This window comes from Myripristis murdjan, chromosome 14 (assembly GCF_902150065.1).
Source record: "Myripristis murdjan chromosome 14, fMyrMur1.1, whole genome shotgun sequence".
Taxonomy (NCBI): domain Eukaryota; kingdom Metazoa; phylum Chordata; class Actinopteri; order Holocentriformes; family Holocentridae; genus Myripristis; species Myripristis murdjan.
Window position 1 is genome coordinate 16,668,518 of NC_043993.1, and position 26,351 is coordinate 16,694,868.

The 26,351-nt window shown below is 39.7% G+C and overlaps 1 protein-coding gene across 1 annotated transcript in view; it reads right to left on the reverse strand.

The window, feature by feature from the left end:
* LOC115372074 (neurexin-2-like) overlaps positions 1-26,351 on the reverse strand; it is a 161,250-nt gene that overhangs the window by 68,686 nt on the left and 66,213 nt on the right. Inside the window, exons 7-15 of the mRNA XM_030069784.1 lie at positions 21,708-22,137; positions 20,268-20,651; positions 18,404-18,607; positions 16,215-16,241; positions 11,521-11,640; positions 11,057-11,438; positions 9,822-10,012; positions 4,906-5,079; positions 3,828-3,947 (exon numbers count right to left, since the gene is read on the reverse strand). Of these exons, the coding sequence (XP_029925644.1) occupies positions 3,828-3,947; positions 4,906-5,079; positions 9,822-10,012; positions 11,057-11,438; positions 11,521-11,640; positions 16,215-16,241; positions 18,404-18,607; positions 20,268-20,651; positions 21,708-22,137 (2,032 nt within the window). The remainder of the gene's footprint in view (positions 1-3,827; positions 3,948-4,905; positions 5,080-9,821; positions 10,013-11,056; positions 11,439-11,520; positions 11,641-16,214; positions 16,242-18,403; positions 18,608-20,267; positions 20,652-21,707; positions 22,138-26,351) is intronic.

Genomic DNA, 26,351 nt, shown 5'->3' on the forward strand with positions numbered 1-26,351 from the left:
CTCTGTCTCTGGTTTCCAAACACTACATACATTCATGCCTGCCGCACATTTGTTTTGTTAGAGGGAGAGGGAGAGAGAGAGAAAGAAAGAGAGGGAGAGCTTTGGAGATTTAGCCCTAAGCAGCCATTTAGTAGCTCTGCTCTTAACACAAGGCCTGCATTTAAAATTCTGCTTCAGAATATGTGATGTGCATCAAAATAATTGCAACGCCAGAAAATATAACGATTCTTTGGAAGCATGGTCTCTTGCAAGACCATGTCCACAAGCTGCCGCAAAGAAATTTTACAGTGTGAGCCCGTGATTATGGTTAAAATTGCTTATTAAAAATTAATATCTCTCGACAGAATTGTCATTAAGGTTAATAAAGATCACCACTACATGGTCTTAGTTGATTAAGAGGAGAATCTATGAAGTGTGAAAACTCAAATAGCTCTGACAAACCTCAGCCGAGTGGGACTTGTCTTATCTGCATGTAGCTTCGCATGAACAGCACTGAAACAAAAACAGCATTACCTCCAGACAAGACTGGAAATGTGAAAGACTTGCCAGTGGGTTAAAATATTATGAGATAATACATATAATATGAAAAGGTCAGCTGCTATTGCGTAAGACCTGTTCTAGATCGACAATGCCTTAAAACCATGCAGCACAAAACCAAGCATATGGTACCAAACCAAGCAATTTGAGGGTGGTCGCGGTGCTCTACCTAAAATAATTCTAAGTTTATGAACTTAGAATTATGTAACTTATCAATACAAAGCAAATCTTAACACTTGTTAAATTTATTCCTCCCGTCTTGATCCCACAATGCTTGTTACTGCTTATTTCAGCTTTATCAACATGCACAAAAGTGTAAGCTAAGGCAGCTTTGTCCATTAACGTTGTTCTCCTGCTCATGCAGAAAAAAAATGCCCATGCTATATTTTTTCAAACTGCAGCTTCAACAGCACAACATACTGTACCTAAGCCTTCTGTGTACAGTCTCAGGAAAGTGGGGGTTGATGATGACTACAGGGGATAAACTGATGTATAGGAGAGATCAAGAGCTCATAGTATCAGCCATGTTGAGCTATGATCAAGGGAGCAAATAGGCCGAGTGGCTCTGATACACACCAACTCACTATTTGCAACAATGTAAATGAGAAAATTGGTGACAATGCATGCTGCTCTGTTCAATCACACAGATATCAAATTTAAATTCTGGTGGAGATCCCAAGGTTTTTCAAAGACAACACATATGTCCTGCCTGCTGAATTACAGGAAAATGTGAACACACTGATCTAGATATTTTCTGTTTCATGTAACGACGCAGCCATGAAACAATGGCATCTTGTGTTTGAATATTTCATTCAGTGTAAGTGTGATGCAGCTTCAGTGAAGTGCTGCAACCAATGTACATAATACGCATGTGACATTGTCGCACAATATGGAAAAAACATGTTTTTCTTTCGAACTTTGAACCTACTTAAGGGAAAATTCAAGGGGTTAAAGTGTAGCTCTGTGATGACTAATTCATTACAAACTAACAGATTCCATGAAAGAGCAGATGCGAGGAATGAATGCTACCATATTAGAATGACTGTAAATGTAAACAGGAATATTACGGTTTGAAATTACATCAAAATTTACATTTAGATTTCAGTTTTTGAAGACAGGCAGTATTATGGTAACAACAACATAACTACAAGAACTTAACTGCTGAAAAAAATAAATTGAATTTATTATTACTGCAAGGTCTAGTTAAAATGATACTTCCATTACCTTGGAATAATTCATTTCCAACATTGTAATCTGCTATGCAAACAATTATCAATTATGATTGTGTCTATTTTTTCTGTTAATTGTCTGACTCATTTTTTGCCTTTTCCTTGTGACACTGTATAGTTTTCAGCCTCGAAGCCTCCTCTGATAATGAATCCATTGAAACAACCTGAAAAGGCAGAATTATTCTGTGGTTGAGCTCTGCAACACTATGCAAGTTCAGCCAGAGACAAACGGCCATGAGGGTGCATCACTTTGTTTGTGAGGGTCCTGAGACAAAAAGATTGAAAAACATGGCATCTAGGGCATCTAGAAATGTTCAGACATTCGATTCCAGACATCGATTTCTGCTGTTGTATTGCAAAAACTGTATCACTTTGTAATATTTTTTTTTACTTCAGTTGAATTATTCCAGGGTCGTCTATGAGTTGAATTAATTCTACCACGCTTGATCCTTTTCAAAAGCCATTGCATACACACAAAAATGCATTATGGTCATGCTGAAACCAAGGCAACCAGGAATGTCTTTCTTCTTGAGAAGGTGACCACTTGCAGATAAGAGGTTTTTCCTGGACAGTGATGTTATAATGTGTATAATCTATAAATATTCCAGTCTTGCAAACACAACTGTCTTCAACTCACTGTTGCTGTCATTAAATTATCATTAAGTAGCTCCCCTAGAGAGTGTGGCATATAACACCAAGTCTCCCTTAATAAAACAATACCCCATCCAATATAATACCACATATCAATAAAGATTAGCACACAGGCATAAACAATTCTTGTAATTATTCTGAATGAGTCTGCAGTTAATGAGGCTTAACTTGCCATGACCACTGGACCAATAAGCTTAATGCTAATCTCTTGCTTTTATAACTATGAAAAGCCTTTGTAAAAAGTCTGGAACTATTATTTTGGACATAGAGGACTCATAATTCTCAAAGTGACTAAATGTTCAAAATGCAGAGCTATTTCTAAGGCTAGAAATACACCTCCTAGTCACCTAGTCATATACATTTGCATGGCAAACACGTGTGCATGCACACTTCATGCATATCTTGCTCATTCCTGTGGGTGTTTAATAAACTGAAGGAAGCCTTTTCTAAATACAAAATAGTGTTGAACACTACAGTTCAAGTGCTGAAGGTATTTCAAGGCGAAAAAAATCAAAATCACCTATCTTGCACATACCACATGTTCTTCAAATTAGAAAGTCATTGTTAGGATAATTCTGCAATGGTGTCCGACAAGTGATTCATCATTCGTATCTTGCAGTACCACTATTTTTTAATGCATGTTGAAGTTACAGTCAGCTCCATCTTATGCAGACATCAAGGTCTTCAGAAGAAATGACTTCAAAGACTTTTTAATCACCATATTATGGTATTTTTTTAATAAAATAATTATCCAGAACAACTGAGTCACCACAAAATGTAATTAAAAGTTGTGTATCTGTCTGAGACACACATGTGTACACATTTTACATAGCACAATCATAGCGCAGGGGAAGCTAGGAGCAGGTTTGGGTTTAAAGTCTTATCCATAATCTTGTCAGGTGAAAACCCTGTAACTCAAATTTTAGCGATTTTTCTGTTCCAGCTGAAATATCACATAGTCATCTTTGGCTTGGGGAAATTCTCTGCCCTCTTGAGCTTATGAAACCCTTTCAAAACCAAGTTGAATAAACTCAGAAAGTTATGGTCTTTAAGGAAAAAACAAAGCTGTTTTTCTTAGTCCCTGAAAGCTTTAGGTTTTGTGAATTTGAGGCTTTCATCCAACAGGTGCAACAGGCTGTGGACACCCACTGTGAGAGGCTCTGAAAGGGTACAATTTTGTGTAATCTGGAGAGACACTGTTCGAGCTTCTTAACGGAAATGTGTTTGACTAAACACCCCTAATAGGATAATTCATATTTTACTGATAATTACTCTTCAGGAGCACCCTCATCCACGTAGTCAATCAAAGGATCCAATCAGGTTAATAATTTATGAACCCCGTGGAGCCCAGTCAGACAGCCTCTCTTTCATCTAGGCGCATATTAGTAGCAAACTTTGAACTGTACTTACGGTCGCTGCAGAACGGGCCCCCGTAGGTGGTCATGGTGCAGTCGCAGGAGAAACCCTCCCAGAGCTGAAGACACACTCCCTGGTGGTGGCAGGACTCCTCTGTGCAGGTGGTACTAGGACCTGGACAGCGATGAGGAGGGGTGTTACCAGTGGACTTCTGTCGATCAGGTCTTGATCCACCTAAGGGGGCTTATGTTACATTTTCCCACCTACATGGCTATTTACCAAAGACATTAGTCATTTGATATATTTTAAGTACACTACAAGCTGCTAAAAAATAGTTCAGCAGGTCTCCAACCATAGAATGATTTGCTACTTCCATGTCTACACTGTAGCAAAACTGCAACATAACACACTAAGACAATGAGCATTGAGCATTTAACCATCAATTAAAGCTTTTTTGCTCTCTATATAAATATAAGGGTAATAATGCATACAATTTTTGTGTTTCTATCTGGGTCAGTAGTTTTGTTTTGGCAAAATTTTAGGGAAACATCAAGGCTCCTTCACTGTGTAGCATAAGCCACAAAACCATGCGGCAACCTGAACATTTTGGTTGCAACCTAACTCTAGCTATGTTTACAATAACATTTTTTTTTTTTTTTTACATTCTAGTTTGGTAAGAAGCTTGATTACCATGGAAACAGGTTACACCACACTGCCTGCAATTGTATGGTAGTTATGTGATGTTTCCATGTTTGGCTGTCAAACCTTTTGAACAAAATTAGGTTTTTATAAGAGACATTCCTCACTAGGTACTAACTAGAAACCTGCCTTGCGATTGTGAGTGTGAGTGTGAGAGTGTGAGTACGTGTGTGAGTGTGTGTGTGTGTGTGTGTGTGTGTGTGTGTGTGCCATATGCAGACTAAAGAAAGTGTTCATTGGCCAACCACTATTGTGCATTCAACAATGCAGTAATACCCCATAACAAAGGCAGAATAATCAGTTTCAAGCAACAATCACTCTTGAGTTCCACAAGTCTCATCTCTACGGAAAACACTAATGTTGCGTGTAGACCAGATTATTTAAAAAAAAAAAAAAAGGATCCTCATGTGGACCATGCTGGGCAATGCCTCACCTCCACAGCCACGCTCCACCTGTCCCACCTTGTGGAGGGCATCTGCCAGCAGGTCGGGAAGTCTCCCATTCAAGTCCACAGATGCCAGGCAGCCCTGGTATCCTTCCCGGGATGCGATCAACCTTGGCAGACTGCTGTACATGCTTTTCCCAACACCACCAATGTACAGCTCCCCTGGCAGATGTACACAGGACTTAGTGAAAAAGACATACTCTTAGCCAAATTCACCTAAATTGCCATGTATAGTTACACATAAAGGGAAAAAAAAGAACTGGAGCAAATAACATAAACAGATTATACAGACAATCTTCATGGTAGAAATGCATAGAAATGTAGAAATACATAGTAATACATAGGGATGGGAATCACCAGAGGCCTATGATACAATATTATTGCGATATGTAAGTCATGATATGATAGCATTGTGGTTTCAGCATTTTGTCATATGCTGAATACTGCAATATTTAACATATATTGCTATACATGGTGATTTATTACCTTTTTTCAGCTGCAAATTATGTACCAAAGGAAAACTTTGGCAACATCCATTTTATCTCCTAAAGTTTTCAGGATGTTCATGCCATTTCAATCATTTCAATTGCAGCAAAACAGGATAATCAAGCAGATCTACTGACCAACACTGTCATAAAAACCTGCCATAAATGTTGCATCAATACTTGGTGATATAATATCATTACTTGGCGTCTGTGTATCGATACAGTATTACACAAAAATATCAAGATACTATGCTGTATTGATTTTTTTCCTCAGCCCTAGTACTACACAATATAAACAGCAGTCTTTGCACACAGAATATGCAGAGACTGAATTTATCCAAGCTATATATACAAACGGAAAATATACACGGATATTGTGCAAGTAGAAAGTGAGAAAAATATATTCAGGCTGCTGTGATCAATAACAGCCAGGTTTAAGGAGATATTAGAAATGGTGTGAACGTGTGTCATAGTGAATTATAATCCACTATGAGAGGATGCAGCCACATAGATAATAACCAGAATTTACATTTTGATAAATATTTTGCTTAAGACAGCAGAGACAGCTGTTCAGCCAGATTTGGAGATAATAGTTTTTATAAATCAATTTGAAAGTAGCTTTTCAAACTTTTGATGTTTTACGACAACTACATAAACCTTCACTGTGTTATGTGACAGTGAAAAACACTGGAGAATGTGGTTTTTAAAGCTTGAGCCATAAAGTTTCCCAGAATAGGTTAAATGACCAGCTATTAGTAAAAGATAATAAAAGCCTGTTAGAATCATAAAAAGTCACACTTCAAATTCACATCTTGTAATGCTGACCCTATAACACATAAAAAGAGTTGTATATCCAATTTTAATACATAATGCATCATTTTACCAAATTAGGGCATGTTTAAGAATTGTCTGTCTGGGATCTGAGGTTATAGTGAAGGAATATTTAATTTAATTGCACACAACAATGTGTTGGTGAGCCTTCTTAACAATGATGACCAAGATGGGCCTGTAGTGAGAGAATTTGTTTCACGGTTCTTTTTACACTTGAATGTAATTAAAATCAAGAAAATGATAGAAGATTTTAGGAAGTCTCCCCTTAGCCTGAAACTAACTTCTAGAAATGGCATCATCACTGAGCTAGTGGATAGCCACAAATACCTTGTTGCCATCCTGGACAACAAGCTGAATTTGAGGCTAATACAGATGCCATTTGTAAAAAAAAAAAAAAAAAAAAAAAAAAAAAAAGGAGCAAAAAGCATCTTTTCTTTTTTCTTTTTTTTAAACAAACTCCTTTACTGTCTGCTCTAGGCTGATGTCACTTTCCATAGAAGTTTTATAGCATCCATTTTAACCTTTTGCTTTGTGTATGCCTGGTATGAAAATGTTAACCTACATGATAAGAACCACTGAAGGAGTGGGGCAAGGGGCCGACTGCACCCCCTGGTGCCCCCATGTTTGAAAAATAATCACTTAAGTGCCCTCTAGTCTAGACCAGTGTTTCCCAACCTTTTTTGTCTTGCGTACCCCCTGAGCCTTTTTGTCAGACCATGAGTACCCCCTCACTCATGCGTTATACTCATTTGTTATAAGTTATATTATGTTATGAAATGTTTCCATGCAGGGGCGAAAATCCCATTTCATTATTGGGTGGGTGGGTGGGTGGGGGCGGGGTAAACAGCAAAATTTCAGAGAGTAATTCTTGGGGGGGACATGAAAAAATTGCTGTCTGGCACAATTGTACATCTCTCTCTGAACTCTCTTATGCTCCACTGAAATTTGCAGTACAGTGCTGAGCCCTCAGTATGTTCATATGTTTTAAATAATGCTATTAAAAACAATGATCCTCTAACCAAATTTCTTTACTCACTGTTCTATTTCCACTACAGTCCATCAAAGTAGCTTTACAAGAACTAGAAACTCAAAATAAGCTCTAAAACTAGAGGAAATACCTTGAATAATCCAACTACATCAAACTATTCTTCAAAAAACAGATTTATTGTAGTGTCAACAAAAAACAAAGCAAGATATGGCATCAAATAGTGACATACAGTATATGTTTGAGCTGTACACTGTCCCTTTTAGATCAAATAAGAAAATGAAATGGAACTATGCCACAAAATAATACAGTTTAAAATGCAAAAAGTAGATATCTATCTAAAGACAAACTCAAAATATCAGTAAAATATGAACTATTTCTGACATTAATATCCTGACAGACTTTTTGAAAGAATAAAAAGCTCAGTATTTGCTCCTCCTGTGGTCTGTCCTCTCTCTCCCTCACTGCCCTGCACTCGCTTCAGCCTGTAAACAATCATTAGCTATTAGCTTAAACAGTGAGCTGAAAGAGGCAGGGTTTGGACCAAGCAGGGAAAATATCGCTTTTCATATTACAGCCTTGTGCTTGGTGAACAGGTGGTGTAATAAATGACTCACTGGCTTTCACTTGAGGAGGTTTTCTCGTTAGTTCTCATCAGGCTGCTGCCTCTCAGGCTGACGGACTGAAAGTTACCGAGCTGCCGCTCTGCCGGCAGCAGGATGCGGACCAAACCACTTTGAGGCATGGGGGGAGGTCATAACATTTTAACACTTAAAAACACACTATTTTACATTTAGAATTAGCACCGCTTGCATTGTGCTTTCATTGAATATTATTATATTATTCTAAATTTATGGATGGAGGGGTCTTGTCCCCCCCCGACACCCCCGGGATTTCCGCCTATGTTTCCACGTACCCCCTGCAATGTGCTCGCGTACCCTACCCCCGGTTGGGAAACACTGCTCTAGACTGCCAAAAATGAGATGAAGTGCCCCATTGTCTGCCCTTCACATGGGAGAAAAAGATCAAATGCCCTCTATGGTGCCCCCTCATGCAATAAATAAATAATAACTTATGATAAACGAGGTGCTCCTCTAGTGGAGAAGTGCCCCTCCAGTGGATAAACTGTGCTGCAGAGCTGTAAAGGCTGTCCCTACATGTGTGAGACTGTGGGAAGTTTCTTCATGGATGAGCCTCCAGTGGAGAAAATGTGATGTACTGCTATAGGGCAGGAGCCTTTACAATAGGGTTAACATGTGGTTCCCTATAGGTGCCTTTCTGATGAAGAAAACACAGAGGGTGCCCTCTTAGATACTCCTCCAAGTGGGAAAACACCATGAAGTGCCCTTGCAATGGAGCGAGAAAATAAAAGTGCAAAAACCAGAGATGCAGCGCTTTATAGTCTCCCAGTCAAGGTGTCCTGCAGGGCAGGCTTTCCCAATGTGAGGCTGTGACAACAGCCTGGGGCTGCCACCAGATACCTTGGAAAGTGTTTACTATACATTTTTGTAAAGGGCCAATAAGTTAATATTCTCTGCAATCTCTGATGTAATCTGCATTGTCCCTGTTCTTTTATTTTTCAAGGTACCCTTGAGGTTAATTTTTAAAATTGACATCCACTCCACCTATACGGGTTTTCAGTTTTAGCCTGACCCCATTTTGAATGCTCAGTTTTGGTGTATAAGCATGTGTGTGTGTGTGTGTGTGTGTGTGTGTGTGTGTGTGTGTGTGTGTGTGTGCGTGAGTGTGTATAGTGTGGGTGTGAGACAAGTGTTAATAGTTGCCTCTGTGTTTTACTTCAGAGGTGTTTGTAAAGTAAAAATGTGAAAGGTTATTGCTTCCCTGGGTATATTCTCAGCATGTTCCTGCTAATCTGTATCACCTAGTAACAATCACGGATGAAGACTATTTCATCATACATGATGCCTCATAGCCTTTTGCGTGCTGGTGGGACCGCGTGCTGTGCAGTAGATGTCCTTTATATTTTTCCGCCCCTGCCCTTCAGACAGCCTGAGTCCGCCACTGATAAGACACCCCACGGCAGACTTATAAGGTGGCAAGCAAAGCATTACAGGAAGGAACCAGGCCTCATTCACTGACCTGCAGTATATACAGCTCTTAAGAAAAACAAAAGCAACACTTGACTGTTCTGACAATCATCTTCTAAAAGAGCTTGAGCTGCTGCTGTCTGGTCACTGCTTCAGGATGCCAACCGTTAAAGGACTTTTTTTGTCCTAAACCTTATGGGAACGGAAGGAAATGGGACTATAGAAAATCACCCACCTACATGGTGCCTGCTGCTCTGTTGTTTTATGTTGCGTTTTTAATGTTGTTGTTTTTTTTTGTTTGTTTTTTTATTGTTGCCTTAATGCATTGCGATATTTTGTCTTAGTTTTAGTGTTGTGTTGTACAACTGGCTGCAACCTAATTCCCCTTCCCATGGGGACAATAAAGTACCCAAAGTGTTATATTTGTCAGAACAGACAAAGTAGGCTACTGGTTACTTGACATGGTAAACATGAAAACTGAATATCCTGTGAAACCAAAAGGAGACCTGTTGTTCAAACCGATATTTCTATAATGTAATGGTTTTGACAAGCTACCTTTTAGATCCAGGTTACGGGCTCCATTGGCATGTTGGGTGACGGTGCGGGAATCAATCTTCAGGATGTGTACGTTGTTGTTGTCACGGGAGACCACTACATTGTGCCACTGGTTGTCATTGAGCGGCTTGTCAGAGTTGCCCTTCATTAGTGATGGCCCATTACCCAAGTCAAAAACATAATGAATGTACCTAAGACAAAAAAAAGGACAGTAGCTTGTGAACCCTCATGTACATCTTCATTAAGATATATTGCATATACAAGCACCCATAGTTTAAGTGATTAAGAAACTCTTAAAACAACACTGTATAAAGGACTGTATGTTGCAATGCTATGAAAATGTATGGTACATGTTAAGGTTCTAGGAATACGATCATCTTAGGTTCATATTAGGTTTGATCAAATGAGCGTGCAATGGAGAAACTGACTTTTGAACCAGACAGCTGATCTGCTGAAAATCGAATCTTGTTTGAATCAAAGTTGGGTAACATCCATGAGAAAGCTGCGACACTCAGCAGGCTGAGAGCTGTGATAGAAGTGTGAGCAGCTTCCTGTTAGTCTGTTTTGTCTGTTCATTCTTCTGCTGCGGGCTCCAGAGCTGAACAAGGCCTCTGCTGCCTAATTGCTTACTGGGTGACTTAAGTCTGGGCAAGGTTTGACAGTGGGGAACTGCAATTGTTTTTGTGCCTCCTCTGCTTCCACACCTCTTCTCTGCTTTTCTCGAACAAAATAATTTTACAGCGACTGAAACACTTGGACCCCATTTTCAAGTTGCTAAATGCGTTCAGATAGATTGCAATGAGAGAACACCACCACCAGTGTTGTTTTTTTTCCACTCTTGCTTCCTCTCTCTACTTCCCTCTAACATTATGATTAATAGATGATTTTGAAGTCTTTCTAGTGCACTACAGGCTGGTGGAATCAAGCCACCAATCATGAACAAGTAGGTTTGAGAGCGAGAAAGTATAACAGCTGTAATTTGTTATCATTCACATGCTTCAATTTTTCTTTACACAGCTTGTTATGGTGAATCAATAGAATGAGCAACGGGCTGTCTTAGCAACAAAATGATTTGAATATAAACAGTTTGGCCCAGTCCCATGCAGCCACTTTTATTATTCCTGGTGCAGACTCCTTTAGCACATGTCCAGTAAATGTGAGAATGGAAAGGTCCCTCTGAGCACATCAGACAAGTTATATGGATTGCAGCTGCTGTCTTACCAACCATCACTTACCCTTTGACTAGCTCCACCACTATAAAGTCACTCCCGTCTCCAGAGTTGTAAAGTATTAATCCGTCGGGACTTGTGGTTTTGAACTGGAAGAAGAGGTGCATGGAAGAATAGGCCTGCAAGGTGGAGAAGGCCAAGTAGCTGGCTTGGCTGAGAAAAGTCACAGGATTGGCCACAATGTGCCTCATCCCAAAGCGGGCATTCAGTTCACAGTAAGAGATGTCTCCATTCTTGCACTGGTCCAGATACAGCATCCCATTGAAAGAGAGGTCCTGTAGATGCCCGATGAAGTTGGACGGCATCACAGAGATGAAGCGCCTTTCTGTCATGATACCCGTCTCGATGTTGTTGAACTCCAGGCGGGTGTGAGCGCCAGTCATGTGGCCTATTGGAAGATACATGCAGGTTAAAATGTGAAAACTTGTCAACAATATCTGTGTTTGTTAATACTGAAACCTCTCCCTTACCTTCCACGGTGACATTGTCCACCGACAGCTGTAAATTCTTCCCACGGCGCACAACCTTCACTGTGTGCCACTCATTGTCATTCAGCTTCTGGCCTACCAGCAGTATCTCTGGGCCCTTGCCTAGGAAGACAAAAATCTCAAGTGACAATCATACCACATCAGTTCAGTGTATCCTGTCCAGGTGAAGCCATCACCAAGAGAAGCAAACCCTCCTCAGGGTAAATGCATACATAAAACTCACATGCTACATCATTATCACTCACATGCACACTCATAAACAGTCCTGCAGTCACTCTTTTGCAACCAGTCAGCAAACAGCATAAGGGCTTGAAAATTCTAAAGATGCAGGTGTTACTATACTGAGAAATATATTCTGCCACTCTCTAACACTGTACTGAAAATGCATGACGTGCGCATCCCCTTTGTAGAGACATTTGATTGACGTCTGACCAGGAAAAACAATGGCCCTTTTCCAGCCGTCTGGCCCAAACACGCAGCTTTGAAGTTTTAGGATTTCTGCACTGTTCTCTGATTTTTTTTTCCAGTGGTTTCAAAATAGGTCACAGTGCAGAAGCTTGCCACTGCAGCACCGTCATCCCGAATCAGTGCCTGTGCAACAGGCCGACACGGCAGTTCAAAGGAGTTCTGACATCGCTTGGGAAACTAATTGGCCATGCCTAAGCTGACTGCGCCTTTAGGGGTTTGTCTGTCTAATTGAGCTCAGGGTGTAGGAGAATTACTGGGGACGTGGAGAGGACACTAAATGGGAAACATCAACTGGTTTCCAAACACTCCACTGATTCATCCTCAGGAAATAGAGTTGCGGCTGGGGACTTCAGCGATGGCCACATATCAAGTGTCTTTGCAGTGCGCTGCAAAGACACTTGATATGAACACAACCACCTAGATATATACACAGCTACCTGCTGAATAGTGACTACACACACTACATACAAATAAAACACATCGATTTTGCTTCCTGTATCTTACTGGAGTCAGGGTTAATGTCTAACACAAGTTTACCTTGCAAATCCTTCCACCACTCTGTTATGCAAACAGAGGTTCGGAATAGCTTTGCAGCAATGAAAAGAGGTATAGTGATATGCTGGGTAGAGGTGACTGTTTATTTGATCTGCTAAAACACTGCTGGTCTCAGAGGATGGCTTCCCTGCTTTCTGATGTCGAGGCCAAAACCCAAACATCCTAATGGAAAATATAATAAAAATGGAATGGAAATTAGCCAGAGCACTGTCATGGGTGATATTTTTCTTGTGTGTTATCATGGCTAGGTGTTTATTAAACTGTGTAGAATTTTCAAAATTCACTTGATGATACATACCACGAAAAGCAATTTATCTGCAAAATGAACAGCTGAGCCATTTCACAAAGTGTGTGCATGGATATTCAGTGATCAAAACATGTATCATCAATCATCAAATGCCTTGCATTTTTACAGGCTGGTGTTCCTCAGAGGCTAAGACAAGATTTTATTAAATGCTAATTACACTGGGTAATAAGACATGCTATTTCATTATTGTTGTTGATGTTGTTGTTACTGTTAATATCAAGTGGTCTTTGATTTGGGACACATCAAACATGAGGACCCACTATTGGTATCACCTTGTGATTACAACAGCAGGAGTCTAAATGTCTTTTAGCTATCGGTGAATACAAATGAAAGTAATGCATAGAGATACACAGAGAAAGAAATTTACTATGCAGATTGTGTTTCACATCAGTATAGTGATCTATTTCTAGCGCCGCAGTAGGTAGAATTGTGGTTGCATATAATACATATTCAGCTCTCTTTGAAATGTAGACTCCTTTTAAAGTACCACTGCTTCACTAGACAAGCTTCCAGGGGCTAGGGAGCAAGCTGCAATTTTAAAGGATCAATTTGGTCCAGTTTGATCCTCAGTTAAAATTGGATTTGATTAATATTTTCAAACAAGGATAACTTCAAAGGCATAGTGATGTTATACAGTTCAGCATTACGAGAGAGCCGGGTCTTTGAACATAGGATATGTGTGTTAATCAAAGCATGTTATGGTAATTATGTAATTTTGCATAACAAATGCTTTGTTTTAAATGTAAAATAATCATGTACTTAGTGTACCATTATTCCAGAGTTGCCAGAGATTTAAGCAAGTGCACTACATCAATATTTGTTCTTGTACATCACGACTGCTACTGCCGCTCCACTGTGGATCCACTCATCATCATTGTGAACTGTTTCTTGGCAGCTGGCCTGCCTCCCTTTTTTCCAGCGTATTAGCCAGAGGATAAAATATTGTAGAGAACATATGGACAAACTAGCTATGGGTGCAATATTCCTCACTCATCAATTTTCACTCCATTACAAACAATTGTTTTTGTATCAACTTCCAAACCTTTTTTATGTACTGAACTCTCAAAATCCATATTCCCTGTTGAGCTGTTTCAAATTTTGTCCCTGTGATCAGACTGTAAACTGAGCCTTCTGACTGGTGAAAGCACACATTTAAAATTCATGACAAGCTAACACAACAGGTCTCCCAGATGTTAGTGCTTTTATAATTGAGTATCATTTAAGTGGTTAATTCTGCCATTTAAAAATTGGCCATATTTTTATTGACTTTAAACATTAAAATCCATCAACAAACCACCCATTTACGCCTCCGCAACATCAAGCACTTTCAGAGGTCACTGGCATATGATACATATAATAGATGAGGAGGATGATTAATTTTCCACACAGATCAATGCACACATAAATGCACATTTTCTGTGTACATGGGAAAATGAGGCTCACGATGGTCTGTGATGGTAGAGTGCCATCTGCTGGCAGCATCATCAATATTACTATTTGACAGCCAGATGTACATATGAGGAGATATTAATTAAGATGTAACACGACATATTTAACACATATTTTCTTTGCTGCTGCTGAGTGCGATGAAATCATTCTAAAAATAGCTCATCTTCAGGTTTGTATGCACTGGGGAACTGGTTTACAGGATTGGTTCACACATGCGCATCTCACTCCCCTCCCATCCCCCACTCATTCATACGCCCACAACCGCACACACACACTACTCACCTTGGTAAGAGAATAAAAACCTAGTGCATTCAATTTAAAGGACTGTTGCCTTGGTTCACACACACACACACAGACACACACATATTATAAACAGAGATATAGCTGCTGGAAAATAAGCTGTAACAGTGCAAGTGGTCCTTTTTGCTGTATACTCATCAAATTCATATTTATAATTAACAGATGAAAATGGGTCTGTTGATTTAGATATTTTATATGATTACATGACAAAATACATTTGAGAGTATATAGTCAATTGCCATGATCATTTCCCCTGTTCTCAGGTGAGCATAAGTTATTAGAACAGATTAGTCAGACTGAAATCTGGCCAGCTTGATAGTGGTGGTGTGACTGAAAATTACACTTGTAATTTATAGAATCAGGAAATGAATCATACATGCAGGGCAGAAATAAGCTTTTAACCAGCACTTGATTATACATTCCTCATAAGAATTCATAAGCCTCTTCTATACCGGATGATCTATATGAGAGCACCATTTGCCTCTCCACTGGAGATAACGTCTATCTTTTCCTCACACCACTGTAGTCGGTGTCAAACCTGAAATTGCCTCTCTCACTATCAGGTGAGGGCAGAACTCCTCATTGTACATCCTACATCATGATTGCGATCACAATCATGGCGTCTGTTCAAGTGAATGTCCGAAATCAATCAAATTATGTTCTGTCATTAACCACCTTATGCTCTATGAAAATGTTTTTAATGAATGCTGTGTTTTTATATATATATATATATATCTTTGTGATTCTTTACATCCCTATTGTGTCATAGTTAGTGTTTAAGGAATATATTTATACTTTCTTCTTGTTTTTCTTCATTCACTAATTAAGTAAATGAAGGTGTCTTATTTTTCTTCTATTCACTTAAGTGCATATATTCCACCACCTGTCCTCATGTAGTACTGTAAGCTTAACCAACAATAAGTCCAATTTCTCTAACACGTTTCAACATGTAAACAAAAAGGAAGGGGGAAAAGCTTCAGACATGTGCTTCCTGTCCTGTTATCAGAAGTGAAGGTAACCTTCAGATTAATTAAACTGTAAATTGTAAATGCACAGTGATAAAATATATTGTGTTTTTACACTATAGTCATTTAAAAATAAAGTACTAATTTTGCAAACAACTAAAAAAACGGGTCCTGTTTTTTTTTTTCCTTTTACAAACAATGGTGTATTGTACTTAAGCTGTAACCAATTATCTACTGTCTGAGCAAATTGGTCACAGGCAAATGAATGATAGGCCTATTCACAGCAACACAACAGCCTATGTCAAATTTTGCTACATTTCATTACAGCATAATAGCGCAACAATAATGGGAAGATCTGTGATTCAAATTGTTAATTAAAATACGCATTTTATGAGTTTACAGCAAAAAGAACCAATTATATTCCACTGTCCAACTACATGCCACAGAGTGTATCATATTCTTATCTTTGAAATTATGAAAATAGCTCGTGAGCAGAGTAACAGCACAATGCACAAAGAAAATAAATAAATGAACTGTGTTATTGTTTCATATGAGACAAGAGCAAGATTCATACGATTAGGCGACAGTACATTTTCTCTAAATCAGGGTAAATAATCATAGGAGACACTTACTGAGATTACAGTCTATCCTGATACAATCTGGTGAGAGAGAGAGTGAGATGGTGAGTTTAAAAGAAAAAAAAGAACAGCAATAAAAGAGGAGAATATTTCACATCCTTCAAGGTACATTCTGCAGACAGTTCAGTGCTTTTTTAGAGGCCACCATCCGGGGACAGGCTCAAGAGTCTAAACCGCCACTTTCCTCCCTGTAGCGTACAACATAGCAGAAAAGGAACAGTGAGTGTGAAAAGAAAACCTCAGCGTGTGCCTCACTCTGCAGGAAGCATTAGAGCACATCAAGATCAGGATCAATAAATTATCGGCTCAAAAGCCCAAAGCTTGACCTGTCTTGATAAAAAAAAAAAAAAAAAAAAAAAAATCTGTTCACTGAAATTTTTAGTCTCCTGCTTGTTGTGAAAGGCCTGACTGTAAAAAAAAAATCCAAGTAGAAAACAGAGGAAAAAGGCGATTTGCACAACCTTCAGCCACACTGAACTTTACACCCACAAAATAATGACAAGAGCACTAATGTGACACTTTTCCCTTCAATTTGTCTTGTCTGGAGGCTAATGTATTCTAAAGCCAATTTAGAATATTCAAATTGTGGTACACAAAATACATTCACTCACTCATCATTTACATGTACCGAATAATGAAACCATCAATCTTTTGGTCAATCTGGGTGAAGTCACGTGGCTGAGGAGTGCTCTCAAGCTGTCAACCATCACAGAGCAGTGGATGCAGACAGCCAGAGACCAGAGAAACTAGCTACTGTAAGGGTGTGTGTGAGTGTATGTGTGTGTTGTGTGTGTGTGTGTGTGTGTGTGTGTGTGTGTATGTGTGGGTTGGTTCCCATCACTGGCACCTTTTGTTCAGTGAGGCAGTTCTAAACCAGCAGGCCATTAACTGTGACGGTAGGGAGCTACAATACGGGCGGATCTGAGGCGTGCGTTTTGAATAATTAAAGTGGTCATGTCTCTCTGTAATGAGAGGTCTGGTCTCTGACTGCCTTCTCCTGGAACTGCAGACTAGCCATTGAAGGGCTGAAAGAGTAGAGACGGTCAGACAGGAGCTGACCAGTGGATGAAGAACTGGTAGAGCAGAGAGAGATGGAGGAAAGGAGGGACAGGGGCTGGGTTAAAGAGATAAGAGAGAAAAGAAGGAGAGAGAGCAGAATATAAATATACACATACAGCTGCTCAAAAAGCTAATAACCCTCCCTGAGTTTTTGCATGCGTCATGTTAAAAAATATTAGAATATGGATTTTTTTGTGTTAGACTGAAGCAGTGTAATCTATTAAATCTAACTGGAAAGAAGGAAAAGTCTTTTACTATTTTTTGTTCATGAAATATTCATGAAGGTGTAATTTTTAAATGCTAATAATAACTACTAATACTACTAATACTAAAATACTAAAGTGCTATCACTGAAAATCTAATTTAAATATGATTTGCTCAGATATTTCATTGTGCAACTTATTTGTTTGGCACAGTGGAGGAGAAAGGATGACAAATCGCTACTCAAGTTAAAGTGGTGATATTTTACTGAACTAGAAGTAAAAGTGCTACTGTGAAAACATAGTAAAAGTAAAAAGTAACTCATTTGAAATGTACTAAGAGTAAAAGTTTTTTGTTTAGAAACAATAACTAAGACACAATAATTCTAAAAGGACGAGAATGCCAAGTTCAAACTAGACTGCGTTAATTGGAAATTTGGAAATTTCAAAAAAGTTTTCCAAAAACGTAAAGGCACATTACTCTTAATATTTGCTAATTGACAATTTAATCTGAAAGGAAGAATTCATAATCTGCAGTGGATGTGATTTAAAATGTAGCTAAGTCTAAGACAAGCACACAGAAATATCATGATATCTTGAAAACTAGACTTTAACTGTTTGAAATTTGAACCTTGATAAATTCACTTATCTCCAGTTAAATTGAACAGAATACACTGGGTAAATCTAACAAAAGCCACCCAACTTCCACCCTGACTGCACCAAGAAAATGCAAAAACTACAATTACTATGCAGAAAGTCAAGGAAGACGTTTCACTTTTTCAAACAGCTGTAGTTATTGTGTATTTTTGATGGAAGGTATGGAGGGAACTGGGCAAAACCAAAACAATGAGATCTCTGGCTAACTGACAGCTCCTGAGAGGTGACGTGCTATTTATCTGCTGGCATTTTCTGCAGCAGCATTACCCAGGTTAACTGTGAGTTTCACCCTGCCTCCGTCCAGCTCCAGACGCAGGGTGTCAGCCGACTCTTGCGAGGTGGTGGCCATCAGAAGCCCAAAGGCCCTCTGGGACATGAAGCGCAGAGACACATCCTCGGCCTCCGTGTGTTGAGACCTTGGCAGCACCACCTTCAGGTACATGCTGCCGTCGTAGCTCAGCACTGTGGCCTCTATGGATTCCAGGAACAGGAAGAGTTAGCGGACCGGGAACCCCAGAGGGATGCGTGACACCACACTCAAAACAAAAAGTAGCATTTATGGAACACAACCTGCTTTCCATTTATATCTTGGGGATGGTGCATTTTTGAGATTGCAGTTTTCATAAGTTGCACCAGATGGCAGAGAAAGCCTGGAGCATAAAAACACTTTTGCAAGACGATAACAGTGGCAATCATCTTTTCAAGGGATTTATACCCATCAGAGTGCAACACGAAGAGGATTTCATATATCCCTCATACTGTTAGCAGCCAGTGGATCTGCGTAATTTGGCCTCTCCGTGAGAAAATGATCTGCATGGTAAGTGCAGAGTGATTCAGGCTGATGAAGCAGCACTGCATTTCTAATGGAGCTCTGATAGCTTCCACTGGCAATTCATCAGCTCAACCCTCGGATACAGACACTTCATTAATAAAGCACTAAGGGAAAGATACTGGAATTTACCATTTGAATGACTCAGAATAAATAAAAAATAATAATTTCCATTGCCATTAAGTGTTTGTTATAGTTTTTGTTTGTTTGTTTGTTTGTTTTTTATTTTTTATTTTTTGTAAATGTGGGGAAGAGGGGAGTGATTTTGGTTTTGATGCAGAGGTTTCCAGTCCAGGCATTCAAGAATGACTGCTGCTTGGATAGAAATATCATATATGGATGATTGTATTGCATTTGTAAATATAATTGTTATTGTTTGAGTGAACCAAATAATAAAGTTGGCTGAAGATATTTCTTTCTTTCTTTTTTTTTTTTTTAACTGTTCTGGATATCTGACTATGAATGAAATGGAAGTCATTCATGAGATATCACAAGGCATGTTAAAAGCCTTGCAGTAGCATTTTCAAGGACCATACAATTAACAGTGGCTAAAATACAGTACATACAGTGGCTAAAATTGCTGTCTTACCCTTATATAATCATTTCAAACTACTATATAATAAAATGTGTTCTGCAGTCCGAGCTTCTTCAAACATAAACTAGAAACAGGGGGAGCCCTTTGTGTTCATCCTGGCATTGACCTGAACAAGCAGCTAGCTCCAGGTAGGCCACCTACCTCTCTCACCAGAGCGCTCAAGATGTATCAAAAACCGTCTTGGAGCTTTGAATGCAAACCACATGTGGCATTAATGCAAAAACTTTAAGTCAGTCGTTTTCAAACCAGTCCTCAAGGACCTCCTGTCGTGCAGGTTTCTGTTGCAGAACTCTTTCACACCTGATCAATTTAAGGAGTTCATGCTGATCGGTTGACATGGATCTACCTGAACAGGGCTTGCATGAAAGTGCGTGGGCCTTAATTGGGTCAGGTGTGCAAGAGTAGAGCTGGAACAAAGGAATGGTTGGGGAACCACTGCTCTCAGTGATTGTAATAATGTAAAACAGTAATTTTTGCAAATTACTACTTCACTGAGCAGTTTTTCACATTTTCTTCAACATGAATGTGGAAAGGCAGTGATAATTTAGCCTTGACTTCTAAGTTACTCAGGTATATTCTGTAAAAACTTGCCACCGATATTTGTAACAAACATACAATCACAACAGTCTTGCCAATATAAGACCAATATCGTACTTTAACCAAAGACATCCTCTGCTGTGACCACCTTACCTCTCAGTAACACTTACCATTCTCACAGCTGGGACCCAAGTAGCCGGTCCCGTTGCAGTCACAAATGTGTCGGTTCCAGCCTTCTCTGCACTGCCCCCCATTGGCACATGTGTCTCTGTTGCACCTGATGTGAGTCTCTCTGGTGCAGAAGCTGCTGACGCCGGCGGCGCTCTGAACCTCTGCCAGCCTCCACAGGTCGCGGCTCTGTCCGTCGATGAACAGGTCCCTCACACAGCCCACGTAGCCAAGATTGAGGGAGGCTGTCCATACCTCAGGTGGTCGCATAAGATCCTGGCGCTCTTCAGGCAGGCCTCCAAGATACATATCCCCATCCAGGTCCAGGATCTCACTTCCTTCATTAGCCGTGAAAGGGCTGCTGTGGCTGTTCACAGATATAAAGCCTGTAGGGCAGGCATTAACAGTGAGTCAACTTGTACACATACAATATTTTGTGTTGCAGAGAACGAGGACAGGTGTGAGTGGGCTGTGGTAAGTATTCAAGGGACAAAGTGAGAACAAACTGTGAGATTGAGGAAGTGGGCATTTCTTTCTACTGGCTTTTGAAGTGCGGATAAAGAAACTGCCTTGCTAGTCCTCAGCAGCTAAAACTGATTCTGTGAACAGAAAAGAAGCTAAAACTTAAACTTGCACTGGCAAAAGTGAAGAATTTATAATGAGTAATCGGCCAGATCTCTGTCTTATTAGCCTGCTTGACTAAAAAAAAAAAAGAGAGAGAGAAAGGATTTTTTTATGGATTCTACTAATAAGGGCAGACATTTTCCCACATGAGGTGGGTGACAGAATAATTGGCCACTTGTGAAATAGGTTAACACAATTTCAAAATGTCATACATAGATTAAAGCAACTAAAAATGTAACTGTAATTAAAATTGAATATGCATGCATGTATCACTGCAGTGAAAAAGAAGCAAGAATATGCCAAGGTGAGTGTATCTGTGCTGGCAAATGGTGATTTCACAGCTTGTGGGATTTTCTATTTTTCAGCTACCACTGGAGAAGCAGAGTAACAGGAGCAGGGAAATAGGGCTTGGCGATGAATATTATATTGATATCATGACATAAGCCTAGATTATATCTGAGGTTTTGGACATTGTAATATCATGGCATGGCATAAGTATTGTCTTTTCCAAAATTTAATTGCAGCATTATATTGAAGAGATGCAATTTTTCTGTAACATATTAGATTGTTGAAGCTGTGATATTATTTGCCTCTATCTGCTATATTATCATATCCACATCACTGATGATGACTATTGATCAAAAATGTCATGAGTAAATATCTTATGAAACCACCAACAGTCACTTCTACAACATCAGGATATCAATATTGAAATATTTGGTTAAAGATAGTCATATTTGACATTGTCCGTATGGCCCAGCCTCACAGAGAATACATTTATCTTCCACTGTCTTCACAAATGCACACTATTCTCTTACCCTTGCGCCCCTCCCTCTGGAAGTCCACATGGCACCACTCCCCATCATTAAGCCTCTTGTTGCTGGCTTTCATCTTAAAGCTGCCGGATCCCATGTCCATGACCAGGTAGAAAAAGCCGTCCAGCAGCTCCATGGCAAAGTAGTCTGCCCTGGGCTTCCTGTTGGGCTGTGCGCCCTGCAGACTGCCATGGCTGAACAGCAGCAAGCCGCTGGGCTCTGTGGTGCGGAAGTCAAAGGATATGGCGCCTGTCCTCTTGGTGTTCCACCTGGGCAAAGTCAGGTAGGCAGACGGCGTGTCGAAGGTGACTGGCTCCAGGGCCTCCACATTCTCACAGCCGAATATCAGGTCACCATGGATACTGACCTTAGGGTCTCGCAGTTCGGCGAGGCGTGACAGCTCCAGTCTAAACTCATTATTCTTGTAGACCACCTTGAGAAATGAGAGAGACTCCCTCGTGAGATGACGGCTAGGAGAAGCAACAGACTATATCCACCATTTGAATATTACTCACTTCTGAGCACCTAAATTGATACGACATAGTGTTTATTCAAGGATACAGGGATACAAGGATACAAGGAAGTTTATTTGTCATTATACAACAGGTTGAATAATGAAATTAAAGTGTGGTTCCCTCTTGATTGATTAATTTAATAAATGCATTTTAATAAATTAATTAAATGCGTTTATTTACAAGGATACAGAAAACTTTTATTTAATGTTGAATTAACTTTCAGCTCAGAGATGAGATAGCAGGTATCCACATGATTTCAATTCAATTTCCTTTTTAGAGCAGGGTGAATCAAACTTATATCACTGATTATGTAAACTGAGATGCCTACCACGCATTGTAAACAAACCTGCTTTGTCTCACTAAGAATGTTGCTGTCTCCTGCTGTGCATCCATGTAGAGACACAGGGAGCATGTGAGTATATTTCATTTTCACTCTTCTGGCACTCAATCTCAAAATGTGACTGACAACCAGCTCCAGGGTGTGAACTTAACTGTCTGAAAACACACAGAGCAGCTTTAATTCACACTGCACACCCAAAAGCAATTGCTGTCTAAAGAAATTCCCATGTGAAAACCCAAAACTAGCAAGACTTGTGAAAATGCAATGATGTTTTTGCTTCAGAAGCAAAGTGCAAAGATTTACATTTTAGATATTTAGCTGACGCTCTGAGGAGCTTACAATGGCTGCAAAAGCAGAATAAGCTTAAATTCCTAGATCACAAATGTTACAAGTAAAAATGTTAGTAAGTAAAGAGTGCAAAGATTGAGTGTGTGGCTATATTAAACTGAGAGAGTAAAGGCAGGGAGTAAGATGATATGGAAGTAGATCGGTAGGGGAGGAGAGAGGGGGACTTGAATCACTGAAGCACCACAATTAAAGCACCACTAATACTTCACCTAACATAAATTATTTGAGGGAGTAAAGTCAGTGAAATTAATAAGAGAAATCCATCGTAAAATTGATTTTTCATTACTGATGTGATGATGCAGCAGCATCCGTGTGGTGGTAAAAAAATTAGATTTTGCACTGTGGCTGAAATGAATATTCAAGAGACTTTCTGGATATTGATTTGAAATTTCAGTTCATCAATACTGTACTAGACAAAGCATTTCAACGGTACTGACATTGATTAAATGCAATGGAAACAATGTCTTGTTTACAACTAAAGAGTTACAGAGACACATATAGCTCTGTTATGCTGTGATAAAATTGTCATTCTGGATGTCATTCAGAGCTGCACCCTAGCTGCTTCATCACACTGCATCCAGTCACCCTTTGAGGTGACACGCTCCACGTGGCACAATGGACTAACAGGGGAGTGCAGCAATGTGCAGCAATTTGCATTCGTTTCAGACTTTTTATCACTTGAATGCGACGAACAAAACAGTAAATGAGAGGGTGAAACTGACCAGCTAGTACTGTGTACAAAAGAGACAAAGAATGGTAAATAGAAAGACTGTCAATCAAGACAACCGTTTATACAAACCAGATTGATTACTGGTGTTTTATGTGTTATGCTAACAACTAGGACCAGCACATTGGACAACATGGCCACGTATGGCTTCAAAAAGGCATACAGTGACCTGGACAGTTTCCTTATACAAGTTGAAAGACACAGGAAGTGGAATCTAATTATGACAATTCAGATACCCTGTGTATGTGGCAGGATTATAGACTATCACAGAAAACAAGATTAAAGCTTGTCAAGTGTTGATTGCCCACTCTCCAGACAGACTCAGTGTCCTCTGTGGTAAGACGGAGGAGAACTGGGACATCCTGGTGGATAGTGGTTGAGGCACATACCATCTAAACAAGCTGTCCTAGTTAGAATCTGGCCCAGGACCTTTGTCCTGTGTCAACTACTTTTTTTTCAGTTATCTCCTCTTTTTTTTTTTTTTTTTTTTTTTTTTTTACACAAAAGACACACAAAGTAGAAGGAGGGGAAGGGGTCTGATGGGAGATGCAGCAACAAATATAATCGTCAACAACTCATCATAGACTGCAAACCGTTAATTTTGTCAAAGCTGAAATCTAAGATGTTGAAATCTAAGAATGACAATGTTCCGTTCCTGAAAGTTCTAAAAACAGAACATTTAATTTTTGTTAGCGGCAGCTCTTTTTCATATTCAACAGCAATAAAAAGCCTTCTAGCCACCTGTCCTTACAAAGATACATATTTTCATATTTTCTGTGAATTTTTAAAGTGATTCTTGTAGCACATGCCAATGTTGCAGCTTATTAGACATCCCAAGATTGCATATCTTGGGATATGCAAGTAAACATGTTATTGGATAAAACATAATATTGACATTAAATATTAGAGCAAAAATTTCCAAACCTCAGTGCAAAATGCTTTAACCACAGGGTAATACCAAAATAAATGGATCAACTGTGTCCGTGTCATCCTCCCCTCTCTCTCCCCCTCAATATTTCCTGTCTCTCCACTTTTAACCATCCAGTGAAGGCAAAAATGTCCAAAAATAAAGTGTAATAAAATATAGATGGGAATAATACCACTCTGAGCATGAAGACCCTCTGTTCCCATAACAAGCTCTGTGAACACACTCTCCATAACCAAACTGAGTGCAATAAAATATTTGAATGGGTAAAGCAGTGGTGCTTAATGGCAATGTGTGGCATATTCTCTGGGAACATCCAGACCAATTAGCTGCTGTCTTCATATACAGACTCATTCACTCTCCCTTTATCTAGTTATACTCAAAGAGAGATTGATTTATTTTTTAAAGCGGCCACTGTTTCTCCTCTCCCTGACAATCTCAGGACAGCAGAACCTGATGACTTCTGCCCAGCAGCATTCACATCTGAAATTAGTCATGGTCCACACTCACTCCATTCTGCAAAATAAGATGGATTCAAGATACCCTGCCAATACAGATCCACTGCTGATCCAACAAATATTTCACTCACTGTGATTTCCCTCTGGGACAAGATGCATACATAATGTCAGAAATTTTATGTACTGACAATAGCAATTCAACATTGTGCTCCCCAAGCTCAGAGCCCTCGGACTGACCCTTCTCTGCAGCTGGGTCCGGGACGTCCTGTCTGGCTAATCCCATATGATGGGGGAAGGTAACTCTGCCTCCTCCGCAGTCAGCCTCATCACCAAAGTAATGTCTCCCTCATCCTATACCTCTTGCATACCTAAATCTGTGTGACTAAGCGCAGCCGCCTAAACATCACCACCTGCATGACAGCCTGCAGAGTGGAGCTACAGCCCAGGGCAGTAATGCTGACACAAGAATATGTGCCTGAATATCAGCAAAATGATAAAAAAACAAGCAAAGTGTGGATTACAGGACACAAAGGGCAGAGCACAAAGCAAAAACCCTGACAAAGGTACAATCAAAACACATAAATCATGAAGGTACAATCAATGAGTCTTGAACTTAAAGTGTTTGTTTCTTTCTTTCTTTTGTTGACAAATTTTGTGGATTATCAATTTGTAAAGCATTCAGCTAAAGCGACAACAGTGCTTTCAAATGTTGATGCTATTATCAAAGGTATGGATATTAGTTTATGTTCCTTACGGGTGGGTTTATGCTTGAGAGATTTATGGGCAAAAAACAGGATAATAATAGAAAAACTAGTAACAAAATACATACAAAAAAAAAAAAAAAAACAAAACCTAAAATTCTTGCTCCTGCTATAAAAGCCTGACGCAACATACTACCCTCACTCTAGTAAGCACACCTCTTCCTCGCTTCAGGCAAGGGGGGTGGTTTGGTGAGACCGATTCACATAACTCATCTCTTTCAGCATTCCTTTTGGTATCTCACTATGGGATATAGAGAGACTCCTGTATTGTCAGGCAAGCACACCTCAAAGACTGGTCATAACACATAGCCAGTTAATTGGGCATATTGGGCACCGAATCCACGCTAAGGACCGTATGAGACAGTGTGGGCACAGTAACATCCAGTGTATACAATCAAGTGGAAGTGAGCACGTAGACCTGCAGGGGGTTGCATCCCCTTGCTACTATGGGCCATGGCAATAGCCCCCACAACCCCATGTGACAACTGCTGCTTCGTGAAAGGTTTTCCCAAATGCAGTATAGCCCATGACACAAACAGCTGCTCTGATTTCCTGACTCCAGTTGTCTTATGT